This window comes from Phlebotomus papatasi, chromosome 2, assembly GCF_024763615.1.
Source record: "Phlebotomus papatasi isolate M1 chromosome 2, Ppap_2.1, whole genome shotgun sequence".
Taxonomy (NCBI): domain Eukaryota; kingdom Metazoa; phylum Arthropoda; class Insecta; order Diptera; family Psychodidae; genus Phlebotomus; species Phlebotomus papatasi.
Genome location: NC_077223.1, coordinates 25,506,110 through 25,524,008, shown reverse-complemented (window position 1 = coordinate 25,524,008; position 17,899 = coordinate 25,506,110). Strand labels below are relative to the sequence as shown.

The 17,899-nt window shown below is 33.3% G+C and overlaps 1 protein-coding gene across 3 annotated transcripts in view; it reads right to left on the bottom strand.

Annotated features, from left to right (window-relative positions):
* Window positions 1–1,652: 1,652 nt before the first annotated feature.
* The window catches only part of LOC129803186 (SLIT-ROBO Rho GTPase-activating protein 1-like), a 75,809-nt gene continuing 59,562 nt past the window's right edge, over window positions 1,653–17,899 (bottom strand). For all 3 annotated transcript variants that reach the window (XM_055849576.1, XM_055849577.1, XM_055849578.1), the window contains 6 exons: window positions 14,911–15,016; window positions 14,611–14,835; window positions 14,462–14,532; window positions 14,190–14,370; window positions 9,127–9,529; window positions 1,653–2,751 (listed from right to left, as the gene is read on the bottom strand). In XM_055849576.1, the coding sequence (XP_055705551.1) occupies window positions 1,756–2,751; window positions 9,127–9,529; window positions 14,190–14,370; window positions 14,462–14,532; window positions 14,611–14,835; window positions 14,911–15,016 (1,982 nt within the window). In that variant the 3' untranslated portion in view covers window positions 1,653–1,755. The remainder of the gene's footprint in view (window positions 2,752–9,126; window positions 9,530–14,189; window positions 14,371–14,461; window positions 14,533–14,610; window positions 14,836–14,910; window positions 15,017–17,899) is intronic.

Here is a 17,899-nt window from a genome sequence, read left to right as displayed (position 1 = left end):
GGTGTCCCATAAAGAAAATAATTCTTCTTGTCTACTTAAAGTTATTTTTTTCTTATGTTTGTGCGTAATTGCAAAGTAGAAGGGTGAAGGAATCTAGAATATTTTTTGCAAGTCTCCAGCTATTTTTTATATAGTAAATTTTTAAGCTCAATAATGGAATATTGTAATGGAAATTAATTTTAATTATTTTTTATACTTCCAATTTTTTTTTAACAAACCTGTTTAAAAAAAAGAAACTACAATACTCAAACATAATATTTTTCATTAGAGTGAAAATTAACATTCATTTGTGTTGGCAGAAAAGTACTTAAATTTTTGGGCTATTTTTGTCCCTATCGTTCATAGAGGTAAAAAATACACCGAATCAGACTCTTTTGGACTTTCTAAGGCTAGATGTAAGACCTTTTACTGATTTTGTTTATCGGTTTCATTTTTATTGCTGATTTTCGGTCCGCGAAAACTGTCTCGTCGTTAAAGGGTTAAAGTGAGTTGACTTCGGTATTCCAAGTACGTGAGGATTAGCGCATTCCTTAACCTTTCCGGGAGCCTTTCAAGGCTTTTCTCACTACACCTCTGTCGTAGAGATGATGCTCCTTTGTTTCTCCAGGCATTTATCCAACCTAGTCATCACAAAAGCTAAAACTTCACGAAATTTCGAGAGAAAAATATCTGTCCAAAATAAGGAGTATCACCTCACTGGTAAATGTCTTAAAAAATTTCCCATTTTTCATACGAAAAATCTGATTCACAAGGCAAATCTCACTTCAGGTCAAATGTACAAATCACCACTAACGTGAATCAACACAATATTCAATGAATATTTAATAATATCACTCAAAAAAAGTGAAGAAACATTGTTAGTACTTCCATTACGGCTAAATAAGACTGAAGTAAACACGAAGTTCTGTCATATTTCTCGTAAGCAATTGTTCACACTGAATTTTCAATAAAGCAATTTTAAATCAAATCATATTCAAAATTTAACGTATTTAGCGTTAAAATCTTCCAAAAAGAACAAATATTTAGATATAATTCATTATTCATCAAATATTGGAATAAAAATCCTTAATTATAAATCAATTAATTTATAGTGTCCAATTTTATCCTCAAAGTGTCCAAAATAAGAAACTGTCCGAAATTATGAGCCTTTACCCTAAAAATATTACATTTCAAACTTGAGACTTTGGCGCTTTCATGTAACAATGCTGAAATTTGGCACACTTACCCTAATTATTAATAATAATAATATCTGAGAAAATTGTACATTAAACAAGCAAATTACATTTCAATTTTATTAGGAAATGCAATGAATTTTGAATCTGGTGTCCCTCTTTTTCATTTTGACAAACTTTTAACAAAAAAAAACCAAAACCTGCTGTGGAACGATAACTTTTCGATACTATCGAATCGATATTAACAATACATCTGTATTTGTTGGATGAACTGTATGACGACTTTTTACGCATTGTTAGGTCATTTCTTGTGACATTCTTAAGAGAATGTGACTGTTGATAAATATTTGTATTAGCTACAAAAGGTACAGTTATCGTTCAAAACCTATCAAAATCGACAGTCGATACTATCGAAAAGAAGTTATCATGTCACACTTGATCAAAATGGTAGAATGACGTAAGAAATCAATATGGCGTCGCTATTTCTGACTTGAGGTTTTATTAAAAGAAAAAATGTTGGGAAAAATAGGAAGTTTCAATATAAAATGTCACCTAAACATGCATCAATGACTTCATTACTAATTCACTCTGGTTGGGATTTTCTTGTCATTTCTGGAGTTGTGGGTGGAAGGACAAGGGCCTTTTTGAGAAATTGTGGTTTTACAGGTTTTACAGGCTTAAAAGAGGACAAAGTGGTTGAAGTGGATTGTGTTCCACTGCAACTCGCACCGTCATTAGTTCCTCCACTTTGCTGACTAAGACAACCACCAGTAAGTTTAAGATCGGCAAATTGGGATACAAATTTCTGGGTATTCCTTACCGGAATAGGACTCTTATTTTCAGAACTCTCACTACCAGAATCTTCGGTAATGTGCAAACTAACTTCCTGCGTTTCTGAGGAAGTTTGTGGTTCTGGACGTTCTTTTTCTTGCGGCCTAACTTCCGCTTTGGGTTTCTCCACCTTCTGAAACGGCAATTTGACCTCCTTCTTTCCCGGCACACCTTCAAATTGCTCCCCAGCAAATCTCTCATTCTTCTTCAATGTACACTGATTTTGGGCAGCAAATCTCTCTGCCAATGACACATCTACATCACCTTCTGCCTCCAGAGTCTCTCTACAGGATCCCTCCACCTTCACCTCAGGCAAATTGTGCACATTGGCCGGCAGATCCATCACCAAATCTGGCGCAATGCGATTCCTTGATAGAATCCGCGGAGTTGTGAGACTGTGCTGAGAACCTAATTCAGCTCTCTTTTCCCACAATTCCCGATTTTGCTGGAACATGTTGCTGACACGGTTTTCGGAAAAGCTGAAACTTTTTGAGTGAAGCTTCCGCGGTGGCTTCACTTCGCCATCTTCCTCCTTCCTCTTCAGCAATTCCGTATCTGAATGGCGAATGCTACTTGACTCTCCTTCACCATTTTCACTTACCTTCTGACGCACTTCCACACCATTCTCTATGCCTCCAGCGGATTCTGCATCCCCATTTGATGCTGCGGCGGAAGTTGATGGAATTGGATGCACAGGAATAGCCGGCTTGCTGGGTTCAGCGTAGATGGGCTCGCTCTTTTTGATACCCTGAAATAGGTGAAAATACATCAAAGTCCAGCCACCAAGTCAGTCAATCTTCTAAAGGTTCACTCCAAAATCCCAAGGGTTAGAGAAACTTAGTGCATTAGATAAGGGTGAGCGAGAGAGAGAGAGAGAAGGGGATAGACGATGCGAAAGTGTTAAAAGAAAGAATTAGAATTATTACACTGATACGCAAATGACCCAAATGACTTCGAAATCAGGAAGTTTTTGATGCTGCAAAAAGCCTTCAAGATAGTTTTCACGAAACCCAAAAGAATCCAAAAAATATTTGTAACAAAAAAAAACATAAAATATTTACAAATAACTTAAGTAATGAAAAAAAAATCAACGAATAATTCGATATTATATTACTAGAGATAATAGGGAATATAATGGGACAGATAATCCTCACCGGATTATGTAGGTGAGATTCTTAACGTGAGCTAACTCGGAATGCATGAAAATTCGACTTAGAGCTGAAGTTGTGGGACGCTATTCAGTTATGTTGAATAAAATTCGTGAAATTATATGGGAAGTGTGCCAAATTTCGGCCACTTTGAGTGTAATTTCGGCCATGAAAATAAATTAATTAAAATTACGTATGTAATCTTCGAATAGTTAATAAATTCATTTTGCTTTTAAATATTTATTCATTTTAGGATGTATTAACACAAAGACCGTTAAATTTTAGGTATAATTTTTAATTTAAATTGCGTTGTAAAAACTCAGTGTGGAGAGAGTCTTACAAAAAATGTGACAGATCGATTGTGTTTCTAGCAGTCTTCTGATTTGTGGTGAAGTGCAAAAGGTTTTCCTTCGGTGTTTTTCATGAAAATTGATTAGTTTTCATTAAAGATTGTTTCTGTTTATGTTAATAGTAAATCATTCTTTAAGTTTTGGGTAAAATTTCCCAGCTGAATCCTGTATTTTGCGTAAAAAAGTAGATACTTTGTGAGCTTCTGTACGGTGAGGTAGTGTTGCCTATTCCGGCAACATATTTTGCTTTCCTAAATTTCTTATTCCTTTTGTGTTTTTTTTTTAATTTCTGAGTTCTACAATATCCAGACAAAAAAACCATCGCTTCTATGAAAAAGATGATGTGGAAAAGGCCTTGGAAAAGTTCAGGAAGGGCAAATTGCTACGGGAATCTGCGCGTAAATTTGAGATGCTACTCTTCAGGTCTTCAGGGCAAATTACACGGAAGATCTCAGGGCTTGTGGGTCATATAAAGATATTAAACTAAATATTAAACTCGTTCCGTTTGACGTTTTGAAATTTTCTATTCGTTGCGTCACAAAAGGTGGTCAGAAAAAAGGTGGCCGGTATTTTACTCAAAGTGGCCGGAATACCACAAAAAGCAATGTTCATATTATTATTAATTTTTCAATATTTTAGAGAGTGATTTAAATAAAACAAAGATGATAAACTAGTTTTCAAGGTTCCACACAACCTTACCGAAAAGGAAGTAACAAAAAATATCAAAATGACTTAAAAAAATCAAAATGACTTAAAAAAATCAAAAATATCAAAATGACTTACCCTACATATTTTGTATAATTTAATAATAATTATTATTCTATTATTCTCTATAATTTTGCCGTAGAACTAGATCTCATCGATTAATCAGAAACCGAAATAATCGAGGTTATTTGTTTCTGAACTCGTTTTATCGCCCAGGGCGCCCCAAGTGTTCATTTGATGAACTTCAGCTATATCAAAGAATTGTTATATTTTTTGAGACTTTCCATTTGGAACCCCATTTTAAATGTCTTGGTCGAGTGAAGCAGTCAAATTGGCGTTTGAGTGTGCAATGCAAGTGTCCCGGGTTCGAATCCCCTTTGGGTCCCCAGGAGTTTTTCTGGCGTTAAAGGTGTTCGAATTGCATCCAGTGAGCTTCACAGCATTTGATTCCATGGGCATGGGAGTGACAACTTCATCCCGTATAAGAAAAAATAATAATGTAGTATGTCTAGAAATCCCTTTGAGCAAAGGCCTTGTTCCTTCATGGAATGTTGTGACAGCATTGTTATTATTACTATTATTATTATCCAAACTTTTCATTTGTTATTTATTTGTCTTTTACCGAATCAGAGGACAAACGAGTGAAGATAGACAAATAACCAAACGGAAAACCTCCCTTACCGGTCTTGGTAACGTCAAAATTACTTTCATTTTTCCCCTAACCCTTTTCTGTTCAAAAGGAAAATGTAGCACAATGAAATTGATAATTATGTAAAGCGGTCTTCAGACTGGAGGTTTAGCCCAGTTCCCGCAGGTCTCAAAATCCTAAATAACGATCAATTTTATTGCTTTTTGGAAACATAATAGGTCATTTATCTTTAATAATCCAATCCTAAGTTAAATTTTTCCAAAATTTAACTTATTTTGATAAAAAAATTAGAGCCATTAAACCTTATGGCGAAGCCTTACGTGTGAATCCCGTATAAGAGCGTACTACCTTCGGCCGGCTCAAGCTTCAAACAACTCTTTTTTTTCAATTGGTTTTTAATGAATTTTACCTATTATAAAATTGTAATTTTAATAGCCAGTCCAATGCCTCAAATTTTGTTAAAAGATGCATGGGTCAAATCCATTAAAAATATAAAAAACAAAAATGATTTGTCCAAAGCTTGAGCCGTCCAAATGTAGTGCGCTTTTCCCTGAGTTTCTCAATTTTAAAAGTTAAATAAAATGTTCTGACCAAACCCAAGAGATAAACAAAAAAATAATCACAGTGGATAGAGTTTCCGGTTCCCATAAAAAATGTATCGGTTTCTCGAATTCCCTAGGCATTCCCTGAAAAATGATTCGCCGAATCTGTCGTGAGTTCCCCGAAAAAAAGGTATGGATTCCCAGAATTTTTTGTGGATTCCCTGGCCAAATAAACTCTAATTCTCTGAAATGAATTACCTATTGATCAATTCAGTCATAATTTTATATAAATACAACACAGTGTATATAGGACAAGATCAGATTTTTTTTTGTAACCGGTAATAAACCGATAAAATATCGAAGAATGGAAAACATTTTAAGAACAAGTAATTAAATAAAAAACAGTACTCCCTTCTTTTCAAAAAAAAAAATCGTACGTTTGTTAAATGATTTTGTTCCGGAAAAAGTCATACATTTGGGATAAAATTGAGATTGAGGGACAGTCTTAAGGTAAATAAGTTGAGTAGGGAAGACTGGGGCAAAAAGTCACAAAACGGATTTTTTATTTTTTTACAAGCTACTCGAGCGCTTCAAAAATTTCTAATTAGCGCAGTTTTATAGGAAATTTACCATTCTACAACTTTGTGAAACTAATTTTCTGCTATTTTGTAAGGAAATACGTTTGTCGAGCCAATTTCTTAAAGGTAATTTTGTGACTATTCTCAAAAATGTTGGGGCAAATAGTACCAGACATGGGGTAGTATCATATTTTGATTCGCTTCATTACGGGCTTCCGTAAATTTGAAAAAATACCTACAGGATATATTTTCATAGAAAATTTATTCAAATACACCTTTGTAAAACACAGTTTTCTCTGCGAGAAAAGTGAGAAAACAAGAAAAGCGCTTTTCAAGCTATTTTAGAAAAAACACACAAAAGATTGCAAATCGTTTGACCAATTCAAATGACGTTTCTTTTCGCCGTGAGACATCAGAAATTGCTTCGCTTTTTTGTTACTTTTTGCTCTATACCTTTTGTTACTTTTTACCCCAAGTGGCCATTTTTAATAAAAGGATTTCTGGAGAAAAGAACTTTTGTGAAATTCTAAAATAAATAGCGGATTCGTATTCAAAAAATTCAAATTATTTAGAAAATATTCACCAGTGCATCAATTTTAGAAAATAAGTCGGTAATAATTGTTATCTTCTGCAAGGAAAATATTTCAAAAATAGGACTAAAAATTTCGTTATTTTTTTTTATTTTCTAAATTCTTTGTTCGAATTCTAAGAAACTTACGACATTGAAGAAGGTCTATGGAGGCTATCTATAGAAAAAAAAAATTTGAGCCGCTATCTTTTTTACCTTGGAAAATATTGAATTTTGAATTTATCGATTTGTGACATTTTGCCCCAGTCTCTCCTACTGCAAATATATTCTATATGTACTATTTTCCATATTTAGTGATAATATTGGGGTAGAGCCACGATCGTCGTAAATTAAGGAATCAATGTCTTAAAAATTTCTTATATTCGTATCTTTTTCAAACGGGTTTTAGGTGATGTATTATAATAATGAGAGATAGCCACTTGTAATGTTCAGAGGACCCCCCATAAGTTCACTCTGGGATTATTTACATGACCTTTATTTTCCCCCCACCCCTCCCCTTACTCTTTAAAAAACAAATATTTTTGATATATCTTATAAACGGCTTAAAAGATTTCTTTTATTTTTGGATATGTCTTAGATAATGTCCAGTCAAATATTGCGCCAATCAGTGACAATCAATCAATTAGTGACTACAGGGAGTTCCGGCTTAAGTGAAAATGAATTGAAAGAATTTCGTATTAATTGCCTACTATTGAGAGCGTATGCGTATGCGTATTAACCGTTGCCGCTGAAAATACACCGAAAAATTGGCGCAAAGATATTTTGCATAGGGTAGATTAAGCTAATTCAAAACCTGCTCCAAATGGAAATTTTTCACTACTCCAAATGGAAACGTCACTGTTTCATGATAAATACAGTACTAAATTACTATATTTATATATTTTCTACACCACAGTTTCATTATTTAGTTAATTTTGCTCCAAATAAAGCGAAAATCCATTCATATTCACAAATTTTAATTTGCTAATTTCTCAGAAAAATTAATAGTGTACCATTTCACCATCGAATTTTTCATCGATCGACCATGTTTTCCAATGAAAAACACAATGAGGTGATTGTTGTTTATTCGTTTTGTTTAACATTTATGTCATATTTCTGGCTAATTTTAGTTAAATTAAGTACTAAGATTTATTTGATCCTTTGCAAAAGGATCAAGTTTGGATCAATTTGATCCTTTTATTTTTACCAGTGAAAGTGATCTCCTGTAGGTATGCAAATTTTCTGTGTCACTGGAGCGAACTCATGGGCTTTTTTTCGGTGCAGAAAATTTCTTTCAAAGCGGAACTCCCTGCATGTCGTAAGTTTTATTTTCCGAACCGTATAATTTCGTTAATGTTTTGGGTTTATTTCTTTTTCTTTTAAAGTTGTACGGCCCCAGTCATGCAAGCCACTAGGCCAGGGTTTTAAATTAAATTCTAAGATTTTTAGAATAACTTTCTAAAGTTTTACCCAGAATTTTACGAATTAAAGCTATCTTTAGTATGGTTTTAAAAAGGTTAGTAGACTAATGCAATACTTTTTAGATTTCATGCTTAAACAACTAGTAAATTAAACCGGTTAATTTAGCTTATTTTGCAGCATGAGTTCTAACCTATTACCCCTAAATTTCAAAATTATTGCTCATCAGTGTAATTATGTTTTACTGAGATGACGAAAGGAAATTAATCTTTATGAAGAGTCTACTTTTGCAATGAAAGGTAGGGGGATAATGGTCAAAAAAGCTTCTCACCTTCAACATTCTTCCCCTCCTCTCTTCTAAAACTTTTTTGTTTTTGTTTTTTTGTTTAAATATTCACTCACTAATAAAAGATAAATAAACAATGCGCTAGAAAAGCTTCCGGCAATAGAACAGAAATTGCAGCAAAAACAAATTTTTTTTTTCTGTATGAATGTAAAAATAATATTTTGTTTTATTTGTAAAAAACCTTATTATCTAAATGCTAATAAAATATAAGTAATAAAAAAGTAAAAAAAAAACATAAAACACACACACTCAAAACTAGCAACATTAAGAGACATGCTTTATTTGTATTTTAGATTAAAAAAAAATGTATAATGTAAAAATGTAATAAAAAAATATATGAAAAATTCTACACGCTAAATACTGTTTCTTAGTAAATGTTTCACTTGTGTTTTCCGTATTTTCCAAAAAAATTTCTTAAAAATTTCATGGAGAGAATATCACGAGGAAGAAATTGCAATTTAAATTGATAAATTTTAGTCACGATCAAAAGGCGAGAAAGTGGCACATTTTTTTTGTATTAATACGCACAATAAAAATAAAACAAAAAAATTAACAGATTAATGTGATTCCTCTCAAGAGAAAAAAAATAAAATCAATTTAAAAAAAAGTCTCACATTTCTCCTCTCTCTCTCCTTCTTTCTTCTTCTTCTCTCGGAAATTATGATAAACTTCTCACTTTGAGACAAAACGAGAAAGAAAAAAAATAGACATAAACATTTGCCAACAACATTAAAAGTAAAAAAAAAAAATAAGAGAGATTCAGGCATCGCAGAATCAAAAAGAGAATTCGAATTGTGCTAAACTGTTGTTTCCAGTACCTCAAATTGGAAGTGATTGAAGTCTTCCAGGAAATCCATGGAATTCTCAAATGAATGCGGTTCATCGTGGTAGCTGTACTTGCTCTTCATTGAATCAACATCGTCGAAATATGGGAAGTCATCTTGTGGCCTCTTGGGATCAAGCATTGGAACACCAATCTGATGATTTTCTTGCTGCTGCTGCAGAACTTCCTCTGCCATGGCCACTGTTTGAGCAACAATTTCCGTAGCCACTGGACCTACAATTTTTTGCCCCTGGGCTTGAGGAACAGTTGCAGAGGATGCTGAAAAAACAGTAAGTTGACTTGGCACAGCTATTGATCCACTTGGACGACGTTTTCGGACTGATTCCTCTGAACTGGATGATTTCATGTTGTCACTCCCACGATCTCGATCTTCATCTCTGCGATAAAAATGAATTTTGTTAAATGAGCCACTCTGACCACAAACAGGATATTTTACTGAGGTAATGCATTATACGATAGATAGTTTGTGCTCAGAGTAACTCAACTAAACTTAAAAGAAAACTAAATTCAGGGGCCTATCGACATTTAATTTATCCATACATTTTTGTATAAAGGCACTGAAGACTATTGGCAAGTTTTTTCCTAAAAAGAATTGATTTATAAGTCTGATATATTGGGAAATCTTTCATTAAAAGCTGTACAAAAATGCATATTTCATAATGTTCGCCGAAATAATACAAGAACTACGAGCAAATTTGTTTAAGTCGCGGTGCAATATCTGCAAAATTTTTACAAGGAAAAGTGAAAAATAGCTTCACTTTTTATTAGGCTTGATAGGCCCCCGATTAAATTATTTCAGGAAATCTCAGTTCGAATTTTCGTATACTCAAAATCCTCAAAATTTTCAAGCTTCAATGCAATGCTCTAAAAATGGGTCTTGTCTAAAACATAAAAGAGTGTTTCTTGAATTACAAGTTCTCAAAAATACAATTTTTATTGCTTAATTCGATAGAAAAACTATCTAAGAATAACATCATAAAAATTTCAGAAGGCAATCCGAAGTATTTTCGAAAGATAGGCATCACATTCACAGTTGGTGTTTGATACTCCAATAGTGTCTTGGATAAAATGGTAAAAGGAAGCGTAACAGTAGACTCTCTCTCAATAGGACATTTGGGACAAAATGTCATCCGGTTTATCGATAGATTTGGGCGTCAAAGTCATTGTAAATTCCACAAAAAGCGCTCAATTATAGAGAATCACGATAAAATAGGAAGAACTACAGCAAATTTGAGCAAATTTGCTTCATAATTACAGGGTGGCTGAAAACAAGTGCAACAAACGAAAGCGCAATATTATCGTCACTTTTTGTTCAACTTTTTAAAATAAAAAAAAAATGGTAGTAAATATATCAAAATTTTAGAATATTAGCGGTTTTGGTCAATACGATCTTATTTTGACTTAACCCTGTAACGGGTAAGACTGCCTCCAGGCGGTCTTCACAAAAATCACATTTACAGCGACAATAAAGGTTTTATTTATTTAAAAGTGCTATAGTGTCCTCGGTAATAGTCTTATAAACATCTCTTGAAAGTTTGAACTCATTTTGACTTTTTGTTTTATTGCTATTCCCAATTTTGTGTGACAGGTCAGAGAAAAAGCAACAAAAAATATTTGTGCAAAAAAAACTCATTTCCAATTTCCATAAAAATACCGAGTTAAAGTTATCTGACTAAAATAAATTTATTTTTTACTAAAAGATATCTCATTCTACTTTGTATATTTTATTTAAAAAATTTGAAAAAACTAAAAATGTGAATTTTAGAAGCAAAAAGAGTTTCAAAAAAATTTTATATTATATTTTCTCACCCAGTGCCTAAACTAAAAAATATAATGAAGAATGGATGGTTTTTTCGACTTTATTGGATCATAATGATCCTAGAAAATATTGTTTTCAAGGGCTTGGCAAGTTGGCCTTTTTATATGGAGCTATTTGAAGCCAATTCCTAAATTGATCTCGGACTCAGCTCACAGTGCTCCAAGGACAAAAATTATTTAAACAAAAATTTAGAATATTTATCCCTCCATACGGAAATGTATCTTATAATATGGAAAAACTTCTCACTTTTTAAATATTTAGCATAACGATCACGAGTGCAGAAAAATTCTTATACGCATTTGTATGTGAAAGTAAGAAATTGGCTTCAACTTTTTAAGGCCACTCGCCGGGGACTAGATTGTTTTAGAACTTTTTTTCGCATATTAAAGAAAACACCGTTAGAGGGTTAAATATGGTCCTAAGTCTGTCGGAAGCGCATCGCAGTTTGTACGAATGTCAACCTTCTGAATGGCCTGCTATTCACGAGGAAGGAATGCCTTCAGCTCATTGACACTTTGCTACTTTTTAGTCCTAACATTGACCAACAAAATGCTTCTTTTGGAGAAGTCAAACAATTTTCCATCCAAGAATTGTGGAGGTCATTGTTTTCCCAAAATGAAGTGCGAAACGCTTTTTCTAGCCAAATCTTATTCGGAGCGTGATTTCTGAGACGTTGTCGAGTCTTGATCGAACTTCCATTATTTCTTACTAAAATTTTTGTTTGTCCACGACTCCACCACTCCTTCCAGGACAATTTCCAGAAACACATTGGCATTTGTTTTGACTGTACAGCCTAAAAACCCCAGTTGATAACGATAATTTGTCTTCAAGGAAGTCCAGACCTTCAAAAAGGTGGTCCTTGACTTCCAGTGGCCATTCGAACGTCTAAATTATCGTATGATCTTTCCTTCAGATGGACACAATCATTTTGTTAGCACATCAATTGCTCAATTGAAATTTTTTCTTATCAGAAAAAAAGAAGACATTCTGAAAATGACCATGAACGTGCAAGCGAATTTGCTCCTTCGTCGATTGAGCATAACTTCTTTATGAGGATCGACGATGTCTCTTCCTTTTCAGGATTTTTAAGGCTTCATATAGAGGTCCCTTAACAATATTTATTTCATAGTTATTTACTATCTATGCGTCTCACAGATCGTTTGTCTGCAGATGTGATGTAGATTTCGTTCAATTTGCTTCTTCGCTTTAAGGACGATGACTAGCGATGAAGCAATTTTTCTAGACCTCCACCGAAGCATTTTAAAATGCTACTAGTATCCCTGTACCAAGTTATGTTTCGAAAAATGGAAAGTTTAATTACATTCAGGGTTTTGAAGAGCCCTAACGATAGCTGCTTCCGCATTTCCTGCAAAATACAGCGACATTAAATTGCCACGTTTGAGTTCCATTACGGTTTAACCTTTTACAAAATATTATCGAAAATGCGTTTGTAGGCTTTTAGCCAATAAAATGAACTACCACTATGCAAAATATGAAACCGCTATCACAAGTGGTTTGACAGCTATGCGCTCTGAATTGTTGCATTTTTTTTCAGTCACCCTGTAGTGAAGTGTGCTAACCTGGGCGCTTCGCTATCTGGATTGTTTATGACTAATTCCCAAAGCACAATAACTCTTGTTTAGTAAACATATATTTGACATTTCAATGAGAGTAAGTGAGATCACAATCTAGTCATCTCTTTCATTCTTATAAAAAGTTTTGAAAACATGTTTACAAACAAAAGTTATTATGCGCTGGTCATAATCCACTTAAAATAATATTATTATTTTTATTTCCGTAATATGCACAGAGCACAATAACTTTTGTTTGTAACCATGTTTTCAAAATTACCAATGAGAGTGAGTGAGATGACTAGATCTAGATCTCACTCACTTTCACTGAAATGTCAAAAACATGTTTACATAACAAAAGTTATTGTGCGTTGGGCAATATAGTCACTACAGTAACATAATATAACTATTGAAGTTATATTATCTTCTGGAGGGTTTTCTGCAGGTGATCCTTTTGAAAAGGGTCCTCAAATTGAACCTTTCAAAGGATCAAAATTTGACACATTTGTAAAAGGTCAATAATGATCCTTCAAAGAAAGATCGAAATGAACCATTTGAAAGGTTGGTTCATATTTGATCCCCCGAAAGGATCGCGAAAGGGCTTTTTTTTACCGGAGTGTTCGAATTTGAGAGGTTCAGACTTGAGAGACTCTACTGTACTTTACCTCTGCGCGAAATTCGTTCTACGGTCGACTTATCCAAAAGAAATCTCCTGCGGGTATGCAAATTTTCTCGATGCATAGTGCTATTTCGCGCGTTTTTTTCACTCCCGGAAATGTACATAATTCCGGGACTGAGTGTGTAAAGTTAATTAAATGCTTTTTCCAATGTATCTGATGCCATAAAGACTTTTAGGTTTTATTCCGATGAATTTTCATAAATTTTTAGAACATTTTACCAAGTTTGTGTTCTTGGAAACCCAGATTTTGCAGGTTATGCTTTTACAGTTCATAGGAAAATTACTTAATAACATCCAATAATTCTCAGAATAAAAAGTAATAGGGTAAGTGTGCCAAATTTCGGCATAGTTGCATGCAAGCATCAAAGTCTCAAGTTTGAAATGTAATATTTTAAATACAAATTGATTATTTTATTCTTTCTTCTGAAAGAGTGTTGCTTGGAACCTTGTAAAGAGTTTACGTTTTTATTTACTCAAAAATCATTCCTAATACATTTTAAAATGAATAAAAATATAGACATAGCTTTGGTATCCTATTTCGGCCACCTTCATTCTCATAGTTCCTTGCCCTTCGGGAATTCTTCCAAACCTTTTTCATGTCATCTTGTTTGTCGAAGCTACATTTTTTGTTACTCTTTTGCATTGTATAATCTCTAGAGGATGTAAAAACTATAAATTTATGGAAATTCGATGAACAAAAAAGGTGGCCGAAATTGCAAGCTGGCCGGAATTTGGCACACTTACCCTATGCAGGATTAAATTCATTAAAAATTTCCGAGAATTTAACTCTTTTACATCGTTTGCAATTTGGGGTACTAAAAGAAAAATATTTATATTCTGGGAAAATACTATTTTTAGACTTTTTAGAAATGAAAATAAAAATGCGATTTATGTGAATTGTTGGGACAATGAAAGGGATGTCATTTTCAGTAACTAGAGTAATTTAAAATTATTTGCATCGGACTTACTTGATTTTTAGGGAAATGTATTTGTCTGGAACAAGGCCTTCCTTTCCATTGGCCGTACCCTGCCACCAATCATTGGACACCTGCTTCCTCAGAATTACTGTTTCACCCTTTCTCAAATTCAACTCCCGATTTGATCGGGCAGTGAAATCAAACTGCACCGTGGCTTCAAGTGTATCGGATTCTAGGTTGAAAGTTATTTTATTAATATACCCTCGAATTATCTGGACCAGAAGCCATAGACAGAAATTGCTATAAGGAGAAGTTAGACTTACCATCTTCCGAAGGATATACTTCAGAGTCTGGATCTTCAGCAACTTGTTCTGTCGGAGAATCCCCAACTTCTCTGGATTTTCCAATGATTAAAATAAAAAAAGCAATCATTAGTTAACGCAAAAAATAACGTCAGAAATCATTAACTTACATATCAATGTAGGGCTCCTGGGAAATATATTTTTCATATTGAGTTCCACCCAAATCCTTCGGGAAAAGTTCTTCATGGTAAACAATCATATTTTTGATAAGTTCATTCACTTGATTCTGATACTGAACTTGATCCTTGTCCTCTGGGGCCGGCATCAAGGTCGGTCCAAAACATATGGCTAGATTGTACGCATCCATCATATTTTCATCAGAATACTCTGAAAGGCTGCACAACAAACCACATTTGAATAGTCAAATAGAAAGTTTCCATAGTTGAAAATATTCTAGAAATTATACTCACTGGTTTAGAAATGCAAAGAGATAGCGAATCACAATAACCACAGAACGCGGCAAACTCTGCAGGAATTTTCTGATGCCACCCACAATCTCTTGCTTTGATTCTAGTTCTGCAAGTGAGGAAATATCAGTGGTAAATATTATTTTGGCGAATATAGGAAAAGCAATGTCAGTTGAATTTTCAAGGGCTTTATCAAATAACAATTCCCTCCTGGTAGTCCATATATTTATTTATGTCCGTACAGATGAAATTTATTTTCAATGTCATACATGCAAGATTTCATTGTTATTTCACAAGAATTTTATAAATAAACCAAACACTAATGGATTCGGCAAAATATTTATTTTTTATTACCCTTTTAGCTTGTATAGTTCCAGTGAAAATAATAATGAAAACATTTGAAAAACAATTATTTTCAGGAAAAAATTTGAATAGTTGCCTAATGCCCAGGGCACAATAACATTTGTTTTGTATACATGTTTTTAAGATTTCAATGAGAGTGAATGAAACCTAGATCTAGTCATCTTCCTCACTCTCATGGGAAATTTTGAAAACATGTTTTCAAACAAAAGTTATACTGCGCTGGGCATAAGACTCTTTTTAATGTCAGTTCCTTTATGCAAAGTAATTCTTCGAATTCACGGAATTACAAAAAATAAAGAGAAAAAGACTTTTTGTTCGGTCAAGAAATTTAAGTTGAAAGATCCTTAACTCTTTCGTCTCTTTTGGGACTGTAGTACCCAAAGAAGCATATGCATATTCTATGAAAAACAATGTTTTTTAATTATTCAGAACTGATAAAAATCCGATTCTTGTGAATGATTACAAACTATAAGGATGTCCAAATGTAAGATATTTTTTGTAGGACCTCAAATAATTCCTGAGCTTAGATATTTTTGATTAAAAATTGTGAAATTGGCTTGCAGCATATGCTGCGGTCCGGAAAGAGTTAACCCTTTAGGCGCGTCTTCTATACGGGAGGATTTCGAAATGCACCCCACTGTGCTATGCACCGGTGAGTCTCGGGAAATCTCCTCTAGTGGTTTATTCCTGAGATAAATTTTCTCCGCCCTCTGTTATAAATTCTCCAAGTGTGCTCTAACAAAAATAGATAGTCTGGAAGACTTTCTATTTTATTTCGAAACGTTTCAAACGTCAATCACACAGTGTTTCACAATCAAAGAATTTGTTAAAGAGTGGCAAAGATTAATATTTATGCCTGGTGACGAACACTTTATAAGGAAGAGGAGATGGGGCACCCATCCTCTATATCAAAACCGTCCTACCGCAGGAGTTTATGCCAATATTGTTGCTAAATTAAGAAAATATCCTAAGTTTTTATTTTTCTATAAATCAACTTTATTCTATTTAACTATTTCGACTATTTCTTTATTTCTATTTAAGGATGTCTATTTAACAATTCGACCATATTCTAATAAAGATTAAACGAGACGTTCAGAAGAGCGATCGTTACCGTGTCCCTATTTCACTTGCTTTTAGATTTTTTTGAAAATAGTTCAGGAGAAAAACATCTCTTGAAAAACACAAAAAAATATTTAAAATCGCTTGAAATGTCAAAATATTCGAACATAAACAAAATGAGCTTTCGAAGAGGGAGATGTTAAGCACCGAAAGATAGGCAAAAATACACCGGTCTAAAGCTCAGTGGGGGACTTTTGTGTCAAAATGGTGATTTCGAAATAAAATCCCCCCATTTAGATGCTCTCTTAAGGACGACTGTGTCACCCGTGACCTATAGAGAAAATAATCCTTCCTGACTACCTGAAGTTATTTCTTTCTAATGTTTTTATCAAATCACAAAGTAGAAAGATGTAGGAATCTAGGATATTTTTTTGCAAATCTCCAACTATTTGCTATATAAAAAATATTTGAGCTCAAAAATAACGAATTTTCAAATTTTCACGTTGGTGCTTGAATTTTAAAATTTTTAATATTTCTAATTTTTTTTAAGCAAAAACCTCTTGGGACTAGAGACTATAATAATTATACATAATATTTCTCAACAAATTAAAAATTATAGTTTATTGGTATTTTCAGGAAAGCTTCATAATTTTCATGGGTCATATGTGACCCAACCGTCCCTAAAGGTAAAAAACACCGAATTTGTCACTAGTGGATTTTCGAAGATTTGAGGTTATACTGTTTCTTGTTTTTGTGTATGTAAACATATAAACATTTGTAAACATGTTTCGAAGAAAACTGAGGTGCACATGGTGCTATCAGAAAAAAGGGTTATAAGACCAATTGTATTTGTGAGGCATGTGACATTTATCTCTGTGTTACCAGTACTCGCAATTGTTTCGATGAATATCATAAAAATTAAAAATGAAGTAAATAATACATTTTTTCATAATAATTATTGTTTTTGTGTACAAGTCTTCAAGAGTCTTTGAGACCAAAAATTGAATGAGATTTTTTAAAATTAATTTTTGATCGTTTTAATTTTTACTTGCACTCTAAATATTTTTTTTTATTATTACAAATATATTCAAGTTATTTATCTTTCAAAAATAACAGAGTAAACGAGTAAACTAGTCGTCTGGAAAATTTTGTGCTTTTTTACCTTTAAGGACAATAGGGTCATATATGACCCATAGTTTTCCAGGACTCCTAGGGATGGGAAAATTTCTTTTAACCGTAAATCTCTTATTTAGGCTAAAAATCGAAGGAAACTTGATTTCGTTGAATTTCGCTCAGCGGAAAGCTTCTCGTCCTTAAAGGGTTAACGAGACAGTTTTCGCGGACCGAAAATCAACAATAAAAATGAAACCGATAAACATAATCAGGAAAAGGTCTTACATCTAACCTTAGAAAATAAAATCCAATAGAGTCTGATTCGGTGTATTTTTCGTCTTTATGAACGACATGGACAAAGATAGCCCAAAAATTTAAGTAATTTTTCTGACAATACCAATGAATGATAATTTTCACTCTAATGAAAACTATTATGTTTGAGTATTGTAGTTTCTTT